The 18917-nt window shown below is 44.0% G+C and overlaps 1 protein-coding gene across 4 annotated transcripts in view; it reads left to right on the top strand.

The window, feature by feature from the left end:
* LOC122539545 (B-cell scaffold protein with ankyrin repeats-like) overlaps nucleotides 1–14966 on the top strand; it is a 273798-nt gene extending 258832 nt beyond the window's left edge. For 3 of the 4 annotated variants that reach the window (XM_043674514.1, XM_043674513.1, XM_043674516.1), the window contains 4 exons: nucleotides 313–376; nucleotides 1816–1845; nucleotides 3304–3362; nucleotides 14183–14966. In XM_043674514.1, the coding sequence (XP_043530449.1) occupies nucleotides 313–376; nucleotides 1816–1845; nucleotides 3304–3362; nucleotides 14183–14272 (243 nt within the window). In that variant the 3' untranslated portion in view covers nucleotides 14273–14966. Of the gene's footprint in view, nucleotides 1–312; nucleotides 377–1815; nucleotides 1846–3303; nucleotides 3363–10786; nucleotides 10827–14182 lie in introns of all 4 variants that reach the window. The other variant, XM_043674515.1, reaches the window with a different exon arrangement.
* Nucleotides 14967–18917: the final 3951 nt, after the last annotated feature.

Consider the following 18917-nt stretch of genomic DNA (forward strand, 5'->3'; position numbering starts at 1 on the left):
AGTGGTCTCTTTCTGCACTGTAGATATTCTGAGGTTCTTTAAGCCTCTTCACACCACTCTTTTTAAGACGCTTCTTAAAATCAAATCTTTGACAAGCTTTAGATCACCTATCCTATCACCCCTGTCTTATTTGGCTCTGTCACATTTTGTTTGATTACATACCTGTGAGGCACTTTGAAATGTTTTACCATGTTACAGGCTGTCTATAATGTACGGTGTTTGCTGCTGTTTTTATGAATTATTTGGTCATCACTGGTGTTCAAGTGAAGCTGCAAAATCTCAATTTAACTTTCCTTTATCTTTTTTTAAAAGGAGAAATTGCGTAAGCTCCGAGAGATCATCGCAAAGGACAGGCATGATGTAGAAGATCTCTATGGTAATACAAATGGTCACTCAGTTTATTTGTTAAAACTGTGCTGGTGCTTCAACTTGAGGTCTCCATCAGTTTTAATAGTCACATTTAGTCTGAGGAAACCTTCAAGGAGTGCATCCACCACCACAGAATCTCACCAGGGATTTTATTTGCATTGGTTTATTGTTGTTACATGTACATAAGTACAGTGAAAAGTTTTGTTTTGTGAGCAGAACATAGTAAAAAAGGACATACAGATCATAGGGTGCTTTGACAGAGTGAGGCATTCCAGGTTACAGCTGCACAGGAGGTGAGCAAAGCAAGATCAACATGAGATTTGAAATTAGAGATGTCCATTCATCAGTCTGATAATGGCAGGGAAGAAGCGGTTCTTGAACCTGTTGGTGCATGTGTTCAAGCTTCTGAACCTTTTGTTTGACAGATTCAGTTCATTCATGTGAAAGTCATTGGCTTGGCCAGCATTTCTGCCCAACCAAATTACCCTGGAGAATGTGGAGGTGATCTGCCTTCTTGAATTGCTGCAGAATATAGGGACAGTCACAGTTACTGAAGCAATCCATATTCAAATGCAACAAGACCTGGACAATAACCAGGCTTGGGCTGAAAGGTGTCAAGTAACAATCGTGGCAAGCAAACACAAAGCAATTACCATCTCTAATAAGAGAAAATCTAATCACCGCCCTTGACATTCAATGCAGTACCATCACTGAATCCCCCACTATCAGCATCCTTGGCATTACCATTGACTGAATGCATCTTAGATCCTTAGACAGCAATTTCCAATCCTATGATCACTTCTATCTAGAAGGATAAGGGCAGCAGATACATGGAACATCATCACCTGCAAGTTCTCTTCCAAGCCACCCACCATCCTGTCTTGGAAATATATTGTAGTTCCTTCACTGTCGCTGGGTCAAAATATTGGAATTCTCTCCTAAATGGCATTGTAGGTCAACTTACACCACATGGACTGCAGCAGTTCAAGAAGACAGCGCACCCCCACTTTCTGAAGGGCAATTATCTTAAGACATCCAACCAGTGATGCCCACATCCCACGAGTAATAAGCAAAAATTCCGACTTTGTCAGTTTGAGAATTAGAGTTGCATTTTAACATCTGTAACATTACAGTTTTGCAATTTGGTACAAGGCTGTCAGATTTTTATTAAAAAACATATCTGATCCGTGATTGAAGGAAATCCATTTAGGCTACATGTGATTTTGGACCTAGCAGTAAGACTGTCAGCGCTAAAGCTGTAATGAGGGGGTCAGTAAATGTCTCTAGTACCTTCTCAGGGCAAAGACAGATTTTCTAACAAATACTGACTTTACCAGCAATGCCTATGTCCCGAGATTGAATAAAAAGAAAAGATTGCATACTTCATGTTAGAAAAAGAGCAGAAATCCCTAAATTTACAACTGCACACTTATTTTTCATTCACAGATAAACTCAAGATAGTTCATCCTTCAGATGGTGAGTTGATTTATTTGTTTAAGAAATTCAAGATGATTAATTTCCCCACATAGTTTTTAAAGATTTTTAAAGGAAAATTAAGTTTAAAATTGTGATTGAAAACAGGTCTGCATAAACATAAACCCTTAAGTTGTCAGAAGGTTGATGAAAGAGCCGGGAAATAGGTATAATTGAAACAGCATTCTTCTGTGGTGTATGATTCTAGGTCAGTAAATCATTTTATCTACAATGGATTACTGGGACGATTGTATTTCCCAAGATAGTTTGGGGTGGTGTGCAAATTTAACCTTTTCAGTTGGATTTTATGCTGTCCAGGCAGTAGGTTTGAAGGCAGTGGTCACACAAAATCCAGTGGGTTGCCATCTCTCCCCTGCCTGATCTGGTAGTTAGAGTTTAATTTAGATAAATGTGAGGTATTGCATTTTGGTAAGGCAAACAAGGGCAGGGATTACACAGTTAATGATAAGGCCCTGGAGAGTGTTTCCAAACAAGAGACCTTGGGATATATGTGCACAGTTCCTTGAAAATGGACAGGTAGACAGGGTGATGAAGAAGGCATTTGGCACACTTGCCTTCGTAGGTCAAAACATTGAATAGGCATTAGGATGTCATGTTGAAGCTGCACAGGACATTGGTGAGGCCACTTTTAGAATACTACGTACAACTGGTCGCCCATCTAGAGGAAGGATGTTGTTAAACTTGAGAGGGTGGAGAAAAGATTTATAAGGATGTTGCTGGGACTAGAGGATTTGAGCTATAGGTAAAAACAATGACTGCAGATGCTGGAAACCAGATTCTGGATTAGTGGTGCTGGAAGAGCACAGCAGTTCAGGCAGCATCCGAGGAGCAGTAAAATCGATGTTTCGGGCAAAAGCCCTTTATCAGGAATACAGGGGGAGAGGCTGAATGGGCTGGGGCTTCCTTCCCTGGAGCTTCGTAGGCTGAGGGGTCACCATATAGAGGTTTATAAAATCATGAGGGGCATGGATATCTTTTTCCCAGGGTAGGGGAGTCCAAAACTAGGGCGTATAGGTTTAAGGTGAGAGGGGAAACTTTCATGCGTTGGGTTGTGCGCATATGGAAAAAGCTGCCAGAGGAAGAGGTGGAGGCTGGTACAATTACAACATTTAAAAGGCATTTGGATGGGTAAATGAATAGGAAGGGTTTAGAGGGATATGAGCCAAATGCTCAAATGGAACTAGGTCAGATCGGAATGCCTGTTCAGCACAGATGAATTGGACCGAAGGATCTGTTTCTGTGCTGTATGACTCCACGACTCTAAGTCCTCTAAGAATCTTGTACATTTCAAGAAAGTCGCCTCTCATTCTTCTAAATTCTAATGTGTAGTGGTCTGACCGACTCAATCTCTCCTCATAAGACTGTCCCCACATACCTGTTATCATCTCAGTAAATCTTCTCTGAACTGCCTCCAATATATGACATGTTTTATGTTTGCAGATGGTAGTAAGAAGATTGATGACAATGTGTGCAACATGCCAGCAGCAAAAGGACAAGAGGTATGGTAATCATTCCAGTATTTGAACTTCTTATCCTTCTATGCAGTGTGAGTGACAAGTATCCAGTGTATGATATCAAATATGGATTATGGATTTAGACTTTGGAAATAAATATTTTGAGGCAGCTCCGCCCTTTAAAAATGCAAACAGGATGGGAAGTTTGTAATTTCACATCTTTTTTCAGAACTTTACAATTATGCCTCTGGAAGTGAATTATTTCTAATTTAGTTTGTCACAACTTCACAATCTCAAAATCTTGAGCCCAAATAGCGCAGTTTCCAATCTGGAGATTTTCTAATCAACCTGTTCAGCGAGATATTATTATACACCTTTGGAGCAGCTGGGGTCTTAAACCCAGGCCTCCTGTATCAGAGATAGGGACGTTACCACTGTGCCACAAGAGTCTATTCTTCAGTTTTCCTTCTAGATATTTTCCAAACAACCCGACAGGACATGTTATGACACATATCTGGAACAGACAGCTTTGGAATCAGGCCTCCTGGCTCAGAAGTCAGACACTGTCGCAGAGCCCTGCTAACAGAGCAATGCACCTACAGGCAAATAATTTCAGGCATTTAATATAATATTGTTTATCTGGATAAAAACAGTGTGCAGGGATGTGGAGAAAAGGCAGACTGATACTTGCTAATAGAACAGGCACAATGAAACAAATGGTCACCTCCTGCATGGTTGAAATTTTGGGACACTGTTATTTTTAAGCAACCTATTTAAACAGGTTATGTTACATGTTTGGGGCAAGTCAGACCTGAACCCGGACCTTCATTACCACTGTGTCATGAAAACCCTTTTTCCAATTTTCCATTCTATTTATTTTCATATCCTGAAATGGTCTTACATAAAACTGAACATTTGGTTTTCCCATAACCAAATCACCCATGGTATTTTCTCATCTATTGACTATCACCAGTATGTCACTCATGTTGTCCAATTGATGAATTTATATACAAAACCTGTTAAGGGCAATGTAGCCCGTCAAAGGTGATGGAGAGGTGGGGTGAAAGGGTGAGAACTAAATCAAAATGGAGGGGGTGAAAAAACACTGTACCTAATGTGGTGCCCACCTCTCTCTAAAGGCATAGAGAGTATCAGTGGAGTCCTCATCACAAACTATGATCCCCTCCACAGCCTGCTGCCTGGACTTGTCATCAGGGACCCGGTCAGGCCCAGGAGCAGGCCTGCAAGCAGGTCCTCTGACTTGCCCACACCCCCCTGCGGCAGGTTCCCAAAGATCAGGAGCATAGGGCTGGAGTGCAATCAAAAGTACAACAAAAGATTTTTCAAATAACTAAAAGGGAGTGGTGCAATCCCACACAACTAATATTTACATGATCCACAGACACCATAGCTCCACAAAATTGGCAGTTGGCCTGAGAATCTGTGAGGCGTCACAATCTGCGGTTCAGCAGGAATGAGGCACGCAACGCCCTCCACCACAGCTCCGTGGTGGAAAATGGGAGGACTCCCACACAAACAGCCCTCACTGGGAGGAGTGTGGCAGTACGAAAGCACACCTAGTGTATTCAGGTGGCAAATGAAGGAGTAGAAGTGGATGGTGGTGTGCAGCAGCAGCAGCACACAGGAAAACCTCCTCCTTGCCAGGCAAATAAATTATGTTTTCAGACATTTTAATCAATATATTAATGACACATCTCTGGAGCAAATAGGACTCAAAGCCAGTCCTTCTGACCCAAAGGTTGGACCACTACCACTGTATCACAAGAGCCCTATTTTCAATTTTCCATTCTAATCAACCTGCTCAGGGATGTTATTTATACACCTCTGTAGTAGGTGGGACTTGAACCTGGACCACCTGGCTCAGAGTTAGGGGACACTACCACTTCACCACAAAAGGCCTTTTGATAGTTTCCCATTCCAAACTCATTCATAAAATTATATAGAGCTGTAAGTTCTAATGGTCCTTGAGTAGGTTAAGGCTTTAAGTGAAACTAAAAGGAATGGTGGAATTCACTGAAAGTTGTCAAATTGGATCATTGCCATCAACCATTCCAGGAAAGGGAGAGATAGACCACAATTGACATAAATAATTCAAGAGGATCTTCAAACGGCTACCGCCACTTACCCTTGGGCTAAAGTCTTCATCCCCTTTTTCATATACTCTAAGACTATATTTACTTTGCATTTCTGTGAAGTTGTCCAGCATTCCAGCTAGAGAAAAATAAGTCATTTTTGTGATTCATCTTTACAGAACCAAAAGATTAGACATCCTTGGACACATTAATTTTTGATCCTAGCCTTAATTGGACAATGGATCAGATTGTTTCGACCAACTGGGCTCCAGCATTTCCAGATTGGTAACATTTGCCCTCACATGCTTTCCAAGATGGTGGCGGACAGAGTAGAACTCCTCAGCCAGAGCTCCAGTGCTCAGTCTGTTTCTTTTTCTTTTTTTTTCTCTTTTGTGCTTATTTTTTCATTCTTTCTCCTCTGTGATGTCCTGAACCCCTGGCCTCAAAATGGACCTGGTGGGGGATCTCTCAGCCCAGCGAGGTTATTGCTCAGCTTGGAGTAGCAGTCTCCAAGCCGAGCCGTCTCTCGGTGATCCAGCGTGGCAGCTTATCCGTGACCTGGCGTGGGAGCCTATCAGTGACCCGGCATGGGAGCCTATCAGTGACCCGGCATGGGAGCCTATCAGTGACCCGGCATGGGAGCCTATCGGTGACCCAGCGTGGGAGTCTATCGGTGACCTGGCGTGGGAGTCTATCAGTGACCCGGCATGGGAGCCTATCAGTGACCCAGCATGGGAGTCTATCGGTGACCCAGCGTGGGAGTCTATCGGTGACCCAGCGTGGCAGCCTATCGGTGACCCAGCGTGGCTGCCAATCGGTGACCTGGCGTGGGAGCCAATCGATGACTCAGTTGTGACAGCCTATCAATGACACGGTGTGATAGACAATCGGTGACCCAGCGTGGCAGCGTACTGGTGAACCAGTGTGGGAGCGTACCGGTGACCCAGCGTGGGAGCCTATTGGTGACCCAGTTGTGACAGCCTATCGGTGACCTAGCGTGGGAGCCTTTCAGTGACCCAGCATAGCAGCCTATCGGTGACCAGCGTGGGAGCCTATCGGTGACCCAGCATGGCAGCCTTTCAATGACCAGCGTAGTAGCCTAACAGTGACCCAGCATGGCAGCCTATCCATGTCCCATGTCATGGCCAATCAGTGACCCAGCGTGGCGGTGACAGCCTAGCATGGTGGCCTGTGGGCCCAGAATGGCGACCCAGCATGGCTTTGGCATGGACCTCACACCTTGAGGTGATTCCAGAACAGTCTCCTGGTCTCGAGCTGAAGCCTGACATGAAGGTCTGACGCTGACTAGACGCTAAGTCCCTGCGTGGACTTGGTTGGACAGACAGTTATTCTGAACTTTTTATTTCTTCATTTTTCTAATTTATTACTATGAACTGTAATGCTGAATTTTTATTCCTTTCTTTCTAATTTTTTTTGTAAGAATTTGTACTTAAGAATCTGTGTTCAGGTACCTTGTACCTAAGAACATAGAACGTTAGAGCGCAGTACAGGCCCTTCTGTCCTCAATGTTGCGCTGACCTGTGGAATTAATCTGATGCCCATCTAACCTATACTGTTCCATTATTAAACATATGTATGTCCAATGCCCATTTAAATGCCCTTAACATGAGTGAGTCTACTATTGTTGCAGGCAGGCCGCTCCACACCCCTACTACTCTCTGAGTAAAGGAATTACCCCTGATATTTGTCCTAAATCTATGTCCCCTTGTGTTAGCCTTCACCATCCGAGGAAAAAGGCTCTCACTGTCCACCCTATCTAACCCTCTGATTATCTTAAACAGATTATGTCACCTCTCAACCTTCTTCACTCCAATAAAAACAGCCTCAAGTCCCTCAGCCTTTCCTCATAAGACCTTCCCTCCATACCAGGCAACATCCTAGTAAATCTCCCCTGAACCCTTTCCAAAGCTTCCACCATGGGAGGCACGGTGGCTCAGTGGTTAGCACTGCTGCCTCACAGCGCCAGGGACCTGGGTTTGATTCCTGCTTCGGGCGGCTGTCTGTGCGGAGTTTGCATATTCTCCCCATGTCTACCTGGGTTTCTTCTGGGTGCTCTCGTTTCCTCCCACATTCCATTCCAAAATTTGTGCAGGTTAGGTGAATTGGCCATGCTAAAGTGCCCATAGTGTTAGGTGCATTAGTCAGGGGTAATTGCAGGGAAATGAGTCTGGATGGGTTACTCTTCAGAGGGTTAGTGTGGACATGTTGGGCCGAAGGGCCTGTTTCCATACTGTAGGGAATCGAAAAAAAAATCCTTCCTATAATGTGGTGACCAGAACTGTACGCAATACCCCAGGTGCAGCCTTACCAGTGTCTTGTATAGCTGAAGCATGGCCTTGTGGCTGGGAAACTCAATCCCTCTACCAATAAACGCCAACACACCATATGCCTTCTTAACAACCCCATCAACCTGGGTGGCAACTTTCAGGTATTTATGCACCTGGACACTAAGATTTCTTTGTTCATCTATACTGCCAAGAATTTTACCATTAGCCCAGTACTCTACATTCCTGTTACTTCTTCTGAAGTGAACTACCTCACATTCTTCCGCATTAAACACCATTTGCCACTTCTCAGCCCAGCTCTGCATTTTATCTATGTCCCTCTGTAACTCACAACATCCTTCGGCACTATCCATAACTCTGTCTACCTTAGTGTCATCCGTAAATTTACTAACCCATCCTTCTATGCCCACATGCAGATTAATTGTAAAAATGACAAACAGCAGTGGGCCCAAAACAGATCCTTGTGGCACGCCACCGGTAACTGAGCTCCAGGAAAAACATTTTCCATCAATCGCCACCCTCTGTCTTCTTTCAGCCAGCCAATTTCTGATCCAAACCGCTAAATCACCTTCAATCCCAAAACTCCGTATTTTATGCAATAGCCTAGCGTGTGAAACCTTATCAGACGCCTTACGGAAGTCCATATACACCACATCATCCACTTTACCTTCATCCATTTGTTTGGTTACCTTCTCGAAAAACTCAATAAGGTTAGTGAGGCACGATCTATCCTTCACAAAACCGTGTTGACTATCCTTAATTAAATTATTCCTTTCCAGATGATTATAAATCCTATCTGTTATAAACTTTTCCAATATCTTACCCACAAACGAAGTAAGGCTCACTGGCCTATAATTGCTAGGATGTCCCGATTCCCCTTAAACAAGGGACATTTGCTATCCTCCAGTCTTCTGGCACTACTCCTTTCGACAATCATGACATAAAGATCAAAGCCAAAGGCTCTGCAATCTCACCCCTGGCTTCTCAGAGAATCCGAGGATAAATGCCAGGGTCTTATCTATTTTCAGATCTTTCAAAATTGCTAAAACCTCCTCTTTGTCAACCACAATCCCATCTAATCTTGTAGCCTGTATTTCTGTATTTTCATTAACATTGCCCTTTTCCAATGTGAATACTGACAAAAAGTATTCATTAAGCGCTTCCACCAATGTGCTCAGATTCCACACACAACTTCCCACTACTATCTTTGATTGGGCCTAATCTTACTTTCATCATTCTTTTATCCCTGATATACCAATAGAAGGCCTTAGGGTTTTCCTTGATCCTATCCGCTAATGACTTCTCATGTCCCCTCTTCACTCTTCTTAGCCCTCTCTTTAGATCTTTTCTGGCTAACTTATAACTCTCAAGCCCCCTAACAGAGCCTTCATGATAAACCATGGCTCCCTCTCTCGACAACTACCTCCCTGCCTGATAGGTCCTGATTTATCAAGGACCTGCAGTAGTTGTTCCTTGAATAAGCTCCACATTTCAAGTATGTTCAGCCCCTGCAGTTTCCTCCCCCATCCTATGCATCCTGAATCTTGCCTAACTGCATCATAATTGCCTTTTCCCCCAGTTATACCTCTTTCCCTGCGGTATATACCTATCCCTGCCCGTTGCTACTGTAAACATAACCGAATTGTGGTCACTATCGCCAAAGTGCTCACCTACTTCCAAACCTAACACCTGGCTGGTTAATTCCCCAGTATCAAATCCAATATGGCATCGCCCATCTCTACATACTGTGTCAGAAAACACTCCTGCACACATTGAACAAAAGCTGACCCATCTAAACTACTTGAACTATAGTATTCCCAGTCAATATTGGGGAAGTTGAAGGCCCCAATAACAACTACCCTGTTACTCTCACTCCTATCGAGAATCATCTTTACTATCCTTTCCTCTATATCCCTGGAACAATTTGAAGGCCTATAGAAAACTCCCAACACGGTGACCTCTCCTTTCCTGTTTCTAACCTCAGCCCAAATTACCTCAGTGGATGAGTCCTCAAACATTCTCTCAACTGCTGTAATACTATCCTTAATTAACAATGCCACACCCCTCCCCCCTCCTTTTACCATCTTCTCTGTTCTCACTGAAACATCTAAATCCCGGAATCTGCAACAACCATTCCTGTCCCTCCTCTAGCCATGTCTCTGAAATGGCCACAACATCAAACTCTCAGGTAACAAACCATGCTGCAAGTTCACCCACCTTATTCCAGATCCTCCTGGAATTCAAGTACACATGTTTTAAACAACATCCTGATTGCCGATACCGTCTCGCAAAATTGTAAATCTATCCCTGAACCTCACTATTCCCAACCTCCTTTACACTGGAACTACAATTCAGGTTCCCATCCCCCTGCTGCATTAGTTTAAGCCCCCCCGCCCCCCGAAGAGCATTAGCAAATTTCCTAACATAGCATCAAAAGTAACACCATGTAAACTTTTCACTGAGTACGTGACAGTAAAGCTAATTCTAATTGTAATTCTATTTTATTCTAAATTCAGATTCAGATAGATGTAAAACCAGTGGAGTAATGATAATGTGGGACCACAGTAATCCTAATGTAGACTCAGACAGTACTATAAAAAGCAATGAAAGGGGGTGTTCCTGATATGTGTATACGGGTCTTTGTTGCTCCAACCCAATAAAGAAGGAAATATTGGTAGATCTAGTTTTGGTGAATGAAGTGGGGCATTTTTCTGTGTTAAACAGAGATCATAATATCCTTAGGTTTAAGAATAGTTGTGAAGAAAGGATGAGAAATAATTAAGATGAAGATACTCAACTTGAGCAGGGCAAATTTCAGTGAGTGCAAAAGATGTCTCTGTCCCAGGTGGATTGAAAACAAATTACCAGGTAAAATAGTAAATGTGGAATGGTTGAAATAAATGTGATGTTAGCCTTATATCAGTAAATGTGACTTTTTCTTGGTTCTTTAAGTCCTTATTTAAATGGATGTATATTTACTATTGTGTGTATGTGTAATTGAGTTTGTGTGTATGTGTGTATATCTGTGTGTACAACTTTGCAACTTAATCTATAACACTTTGTGTTTCAGACTTATCATTATGCAAAACTGGCAAACATAAAATAAAAAGGTAAAATTACATCCATGTTAAAGATCTGTTTTTGATCTGGCCCAGCAATGAATTCTGTTCAAACTGTACCCATCGCAAAGAGTTAATTCCAGTGACAGCCCAGCAATAATTGGTGAATCTGTCATGTGCTAATTATATTTCCTGTTAATTAAACTTGCGTTGGCAAATTAGCAACGCTTTCAAACAACCTTCGTGTTTCCAAGAATTGAAAATTAACATCTGATATTCCTGGGAACAAAATCGAAGAGGCATTAAAAATAATTCTATATAATTTGCTCTCTACTTGATAAAAATGTTGGAGATGGGGGGACAAAACATTTAACTGAGCAAAGTGAGTGAAAATGGGGAGTTAATTTTTATTTGTTCATGAGAAACGGGCATCACGGATATTCATTACCCTTCCTCAATCATCCTTAAGAAGGTGGTGGTGAGCTACTGTATTGACAAGCTGCAGTCTGTATAGTATAGGTAGACAATACCTATAGTATCATTGCAAGAGGGAGTTGCAGGATATCGAGCCCCACTTTCCTACTTCCACTCTTTACCTCCTAAGCTTTGCGAACATGGGAAGTATTCCTGTGTCAATAGTTTTTTCTGGTCAAGTGCAGGATCTAGATTTGAGTTGTGAGATAATATTCAGGTCCAATCACAATCACATGATCAAGATACCCACATGAACAAAGGGGGTGGATTGAAATGTCGGAGTTAGGGTGCAGAGAGACCTGAATCTTGGTAAACACCACGGATTGAGCTTTAGTTAAAACTTTTTTTAGATTAGATTACTTACAGTGTGGAAACAGGCCCTTTGGCCCAACAAGTCCACACCGCCCCGCCGAAGCGCAACCCACCCATACCCCTACCCCTACATTTACCCCTTACCTAACACTACGGGCAATTTAGCATGGCCAATTCACCTGACCTGCACATCTTTTTGGATTGTGGGAGGAAACCGGAGCACCCGGAGGAAACCCACGCAGACACGGGGAGAACGTGCAAACTCCACACAGTCAGTCGCCTGAGGCGGGAATTGAACCCGGGTCTCTGGCGCTGTGAGGCAGCAGTGCTAACCACTGTGCCATCGTGCCGCCCGTTTTGATATTTTGGCGGAATGGAAGATGTCAGCTCATGGTGCAGGATGGCCTACATATACACACCTCACTCTACTGCCTCACAACCTATGAAGATCTCTACATCCCTGATTTTAATCGCTCGACCATTGATGGCATGATATTTAGCTGACTGGAGATATACTTTATATCTGAAATTTCCTCCCTAAATCATCTGTGCCCCTCCTTACATCTCCATACATCAATCTCTCTGTCACCTGCCTTAATAACTCCTCGGTAGACAAGCAGGAGGCTGGAAGAACACAGCAAGCCAGGCAGCATCAGGAGGTGAGGAATTCAATGTTTCAGGTGTAACCCTTCTTCAGGACACCATGAATATCCCCTCACCTGGTTTTGTGATCGAATGTGCATGATTAGACAGTTCCTCTGAAGTGGCTGAAGTAGAGATATTTACTGAAATTGGAACAAAGGGAATTGGGTGAGAACAGGTGATGTCGGGTGCATGGCACTTCCAGTGAGTGTAACGAGGTCAGCCAGGTGTACCTCATAGAATATGAGTTCCCTGAGTGGGGCTGTTAATTGGGTCCATTCAGGGAGCCCCAGCTGACAGATACAAAATAAGAGTTCAGGTACAGGCAATGGGCCATGGATGGAGTTATTATGGCCGATTTCCTGTCCCTCTTCCATGGTTACGTTTGGGCCTGGGTGTCCTTCGAGAAGGAGCACGTGGTTTCTATCAACACCCTTGAGGTTTTCAGGGAGGGGTGGGCACTGTAGGGAGTGGAGTGCTTTATTTCTCTCTCCAATTCTATTTTGATGTAATTCCTGCTCTCCCCTTCACCTTTTTGATCACTCAGGCATTGCCCTTTGTTGAGAAGGGCATTGCTTGTCATTAAGAGCTTCTGCTCGAAACTTTGATTCTCCTGCTCCTTGGATGCTGCCTGACTGGCTCTGCTTTTCCAGCACCATATTTTTTGACTCTGATCTCCAGCATCTGCAGTCCTCACTTTCTCCACTGCTTTTCACTGGCCACTCAGGTGTTTCTTTTCTTCCTTGTGGTGGAATATCAATAAAGATTTCTGAACTCATTCTTCACTGTGTCCTACACCTGCACACACACAACATGGGTGCTGGGGAAAATAAGCACTATTGCTGTTTGGCAGAAAAAGAAAAAGGGAAGAAAGTACATAAACACTCTGAGAGCTGGCTCTGAGGGAGCTGGATCGATGTCAAAGACTGTCCACGTGTAAATAAAGGATGATTTGGTGAAGGCATACCAGCCTCTGTGGAGTTATTTCAGCAGTCAGTCCCATAGACCTCATGAAAATAGCCTTTTCAATGTCACACAACCTGTCTTCAGTCCTATATAGATTAGCTCGGTCTGAGAATTTTCAGGGGATTTCCTTAGAGCCAGCACAGAACAAGGGAGAACTTTTGAAATGTTGCAATGAACAAAAGCCCTACATATTCTGCAGACATGGTCCCTTATTACAGGAGGAAAAAACAAGAGTCATAGACACCCCTGCAATGTTATTTCATCCTTTCTTTTTGGACAGGATCAGTGTAATTGCCTCCTCAAATTCTGCTGCTTCTTTCAGACGAGACTTTAAAATGAGACACATCATTCATTCACAGGTGAACATGAATGATCCCATAGTCACTCTTTTGAAATAGGAAGTTATTTATTTCCTCTTGCCCATTGGTTCACTGCTTTCCTATCTCTCTCTGATCTCCTACAGCCCCACAGCCTTCAAGATCTCTGCACTTCTTTTAATTTTGGCTTTTTGCACATTTCCAATTTAATGGCAGCCATGCCATCACCAGTTTTGGTCCTGAGCTCGAGAATTGCCTCTCTAGACCTCTCCATCTTTCAGAGGCTCCTTAATACCTACCTCTGACCATAATGTCTTTGTGACTTGGTGTGAATTTATGTTTTGAAGCACTTTAGGCCCTTAGTACATTTAGAGTTGTTTTATAAATACAAGTTTTTATTACTTTTCTGGGCCAATATTTATCCTACAACCAAAATCACTGAAATCAGATTACAGTATATGGCTTTTTATCACATCGCTGTTTGGGAAACTGTGCACAAACTGTTTCCTACATTATAACAGCAACTACACTTTATAAAGTATTTCACTGGGTAATCAGTACTATCTGATGTCCACGGTTTGTAAATAGCATTATGTAACTCCACAGGATCTGTTGATTAATTATATTTTTCCTTCATTGAGAAACAGTATTGGAGATTAATAAAATATCTTGTCATTTCTTGTTTGATTTCTGTAGATTTACAGTCTGTGTTTGTGGTTTTCACTGCCAAAGCAAGGACTTGGAATTTCAGCCAGCTATACTTTTCAATCTGCGCAAATGAATTAAAGTTTCAGAAGGTTCTAATCACGATAACATTTAACAAAAGGTATGAAGATGCAGGATGATGATCAACCATTGACCTGACCTGCATCAGATATTATTTATTATGAGGATACTGTTCCATTATCACTGGATTTTGTATGAAATATTTTATGGAGAGAGAGGAGCTAAAACTATTCATAAATAAGATTGTTACACCCACTCACATTCAGAACTAATCTACAGCATCAGTCCCATGATTCCAGTCCAGCCGTAATGAGGATTCACGTCAGCAGAAAAACCCAAGGAAAATATTACATAAATTTTATTTCATCCGCAAAACAGCTGGTCTCCAATTGTGATTTTATCAAGTCAGAATTCAAGATTTGTAAACTCTGCATCTCTAATGGATAAACATTACATTGATGTTTTAATTTTAATATCTTCACTGAGCAGCTGCTAATCACAAGTTTTTCACATTGCAAGTTTTAACACAAGCTTTGTTATTTCATTATTCTGGCAGAATGAAGCTTTCATGAAAAATAAATACATTTAATGCAAATGTTTCTTCACAGTGATATGAAATCCAGATTTTGAAAACCTAATCTATACAAATGGCCACACAGAAGATGACACATCTTCAAAACTTAAAAAAGGTTAAATTGCCAGGAAGTGTCTCCTGTTGCTAGCTTTCACTTGCACTCCCACCAGAAGACCATAAAGAACAAAAGTAATTGCAATATTAACAAAAGTGCTGTAGAAATAGAAACTCAATGCGAGTAACATCAGTGGGTTAACTCTGAGTCAGAAAATGCTTGAGACTTAAACAAAGTAGAGACTGATGCTGCCACACTGTCAAAGGATTAGGACTCAGGAGGTATCACACCATAGAAAGTCCGTATTGACGGATTAACACTCTATTGGAGGGTCACTAATGAGGAGCAGCAGCACTGTCAGAGTATCTCTAATAAGGATCACAAATAATGCTGCACCATCAGGAGGGTCAGTGCTGGGGGAATGCTGAACTGTTGGAGGATAAATACTGAGGGAGTGTGGCACTGTCAGAGGATCATTCTTTGAGAGTGCCGCATGTCGTTGGGTCAGTGCTGAGGGAGTGCTGCAGTGTCGGAGGGTTAGTGCTGAGGGAGCGCCACACTGTCAGAGGGTCAGTGCTGAGAGAGTGCTGCATTGTCAAAGGGTCAGTACTGAGGGAGTGCCACACTGTCAGGGGGTCAGTGCTAAGGGAGTGCTGCACTGTCAGATGGTCAGTACTAAGGGAGTGCCGTACTGTCAGATGGTCAGTATTGAGGGAGTGCCACACTGTCAGAGGGTCAGTGCTAAGAGAGTACTGTACTGTCAGAGGGTCAGTGCTAAGGGAGTGTCGCATTATTATAGTGTCAGGACTGAGGGAGTGCTGCATTGTCAGAGGATTAGTACTAAGGGAGTGCTGTACTGTTGGAAGGTCAGTACTAAGAGAGTGCCACTGAAAGAATGCTGCACAGTTGAAAGGTTAGCACTGAGGGAGTGCAACACTGTCGGGGGGTCAGTACAGAGTTAGAGCTGCATTGTCAGAGGCTCAGTACTGAGGGAGTGCCACATTGTCCGAGATAAACGGAGTGCTGTACTGTTGGAAGGTCAGTACTCAGAGAATGCCATACTGCCAGAGGGTCAGTACTTAGGGAATGCTGCACTGTTGGAGGGACAGTACTGAGGGAGTGCTGCACGATCAGAGGGTCAGTACTTAGGGAATGCTGCACTGTCGTTGGGTCAGTTCTAAGGGAGTGCTGCATTGTCGGAGGCTCAGTACTGAGGGAATACCGCACCGTCAGAGGGTCAGTACTGAGGGAGTGCTGCATTGTTGGAGGGTCAGTACTTAAGGAGTGACGCACTGTCAGAGGGTCAGTACTGAGGGAGTGCTGCACTATCAGAGGGTCAGTGCTGAGGGAGTGCCACACTGACAGAGGGTCACTGCTGAGGGAGTGCCGCGCTGTCAGAGCGTCGGTATTGTGGGAGTGGCACATGGTCAGAGGGTCAGTGGTGAGGGAGTGCTGCAGTATCAGAAGGTCAGCACTGAGGGAGTGCGGCACTGTTGAAAGGTTAGCACTGAGAGAATGTGACACTGTCAGAGGATCAGTAATAAGGGAGTGCTGAACTGTCAGAAGGTCAGTACAGAGGGAATGCCGCATTGTTGGAGGGTCAGCACTGAGGGAGTGCTGTACTATCAGAAGGTCAGTGCTGAGGGAGTGCGGCACTGTTGGACGGTCAGTTCTTAAGGGGTGCCTAACTGTCAGAGGGTCAGTACTGAGGGAGTGCAGCACTGTCAGAGGGTCAGTACCGAGGGTGTGCCGCACTGTCAGACGGTCAGTGCTGAGGGAGTGCCACACTGTCAGAGGATCAGTAATAAGGGAGTGCTGAACCATCAGACGGTCAGTACTAAGGGAGTTCCACACTGTCGGAGGATCAGCACTGAGGGAGTGCGGCACTATTGAAAGGTTAGCACTGAGGGAGTGTGACACTATCAGAGGGTCAGTAATAAGGAAGTGCTGAACTGTCAGACGGTCAGTACTGCGGGATGCCGCATTGTCGGAGGATCAGCACTGAGGGAGTGCTGCACTGTCAGAGGGTCAGTGCTGAGGGAGTGATGCACTGTTGGAGGGTCAGTACTTAGGGAGTGCCACACTGTCAGTGGGTCAGTATTGAGGGAATGATGCACTGTCAGACAGTCAGTGCTGAGGGAGTGCTGCGCTGTCAAACGGACAGTGCTGAGGGAGTGCCGCACTGTTAGTGGGTCAGTACTGAGAGAGTGCCATGCTGTCAGAGGGTCAGTACTTAGGGAATGCTGGACTTTTAGACGGTCAGTATTGAGGAAATGTTGGAGGGTCAACACTGTGGGAGCGCAGCACTGTCAGAGTGTCAGTACTTATGGAGTGCCGCACTGTCAGAGGGTCAGTACTGAGGGAGTGCCGCACTGTCAGAGGGTCAGTACTGAGGGAGTGCCACGCTGTCAGAGGGTTTGTACTAAGGGTATGCCGCACTGTCAGAGGGTCAGAACTAAGGGAGTGCCACACTGTCAGAGGGTCAGTAATAAAGGAGTGCCACATGTCAGGGAGTCAGTGCTGAGGGAGTGCTGTAGTATCAGAGGGTCAGCACTGGGGGAGTGCTGCACTGTTGGAAGGTTAACACTGAGGGAGTGCGACATTGTCAGAGGGTCAGTGCTGAGGGAGTGCTGAACCATCAGAGAGTCAGTACTGAGGGAGTTTCACCTTGTCGGAGGATCAACACTGTTGGATGGTCAGCACTGAGGTGGTGCCACACTGTTAGAGTGTCAGCACCTGGGAAATGCCACACTGTTGGTGGGATGGTACTGAGGGAGTGCTGCGCTATCAGAGGGTCAGTGCTGACGGAGTTTCACAAAGTCAGAGGGTCAATGCTGAGGGAGCGCCTCACTGTCAGAGGGTCAGTGCTGAAGGAGTAATGCACTGTCAAAATGTCAGTACTGAGGGAATGCCGCACTGTCAGAGGATCAGTACTGAAGGAGTGTTGCACTGTCAGAGGGTCAGTGCTGAGGGAGTGCTGCACTGTCAGAGGGTCAGTACTTACTGAATGCCACACTGTTGGAAGGTCAGTACTGAGGGAGTGCCGCACTGTCAGAGGATCAGTGCTGAGGGAGAGCCGCACCATTACAGGTGGTCAGCATTTTGGTATGTCCTGAATATGTGAAAACTGCTCAAAATACACATCTACTGTACACAATTACTGACAGTATTGTTGATAACCATACTTTGTTGAATTGCTGTCACAATTATAAATTACGATTGTTGAAAGGTACAAGGGAAGAAGAACATGTTTCAATGAAAGAGGGTTATTTTCTAAGTTCAGACTCCACAGTGAGGTGACTTTCCTACAGTTCACACACAGCATGAAAAGGTATTCGAGTGGACAGGAAGGAAGCACATTTTCACAACATTCCGAAGTGGTTTAAAGCCAATTCAGAATTTTTTTATTGAAGCATCAGCACTGTTGTAATGTAGGAAATGAGGCAGCTAATTTGCACACAGCAAGATTCCACAAATAGCAGTGTGGAAATAAAAATGTTGATTGAGGGATGAATATTGGTGGGGAAACCAGGGAGCACTTGCCCAGTCTTCTTCAAAAGAGGACCACAGGATATTGTCTTATGTCCATCAAGGGAGACTATTGAGACCTCAGTTTAACATTTCATGAACAGATGGTATCAAATTTCAGATGCGGCACTCAGAGACTTGCTCACAAGAATCTGTGTGACTCATTTATTGGCTTTCTGGCCTTTGTGCAAGAGGCTGATGGTTGAATGGTTAATGAAACCTCAGCTGGTATGTCACTGCAGTCCGGAGAGAGTGTTGCACTGTGTGAGATTCCTTTACCTTGCGACTTTTCAATTGCAGACAAACAATATCATGTCATCTATTCCAAGAAGTATTCTCCTGAGATACAGCCAAAATTCTTTATCAAACCAGTGCTGTAACAAACTGATTAATTGGTCACAGTAAGGACTGCGATGCTGGAAGCCAGAGTTAATAGATATGAAGCTGGAAAAGCACAACAGGTCAGACAGCATGCGAGAAGCAGGAAAGTCAACAGTTTGGACCAAAACCCTTCGTCAGGACTGGGGAGGGGGAGAGAAGCTCAGAGG

This window comes from Chiloscyllium plagiosum, chromosome 32 (genome assembly GCF_004010195.1).
Source record: "Chiloscyllium plagiosum isolate BGI_BamShark_2017 chromosome 32, ASM401019v2, whole genome shotgun sequence".
NCBI lineage: Eukaryota > Metazoa > Chordata > Chondrichthyes > Orectolobiformes > Hemiscylliidae > Chiloscyllium > Chiloscyllium plagiosum.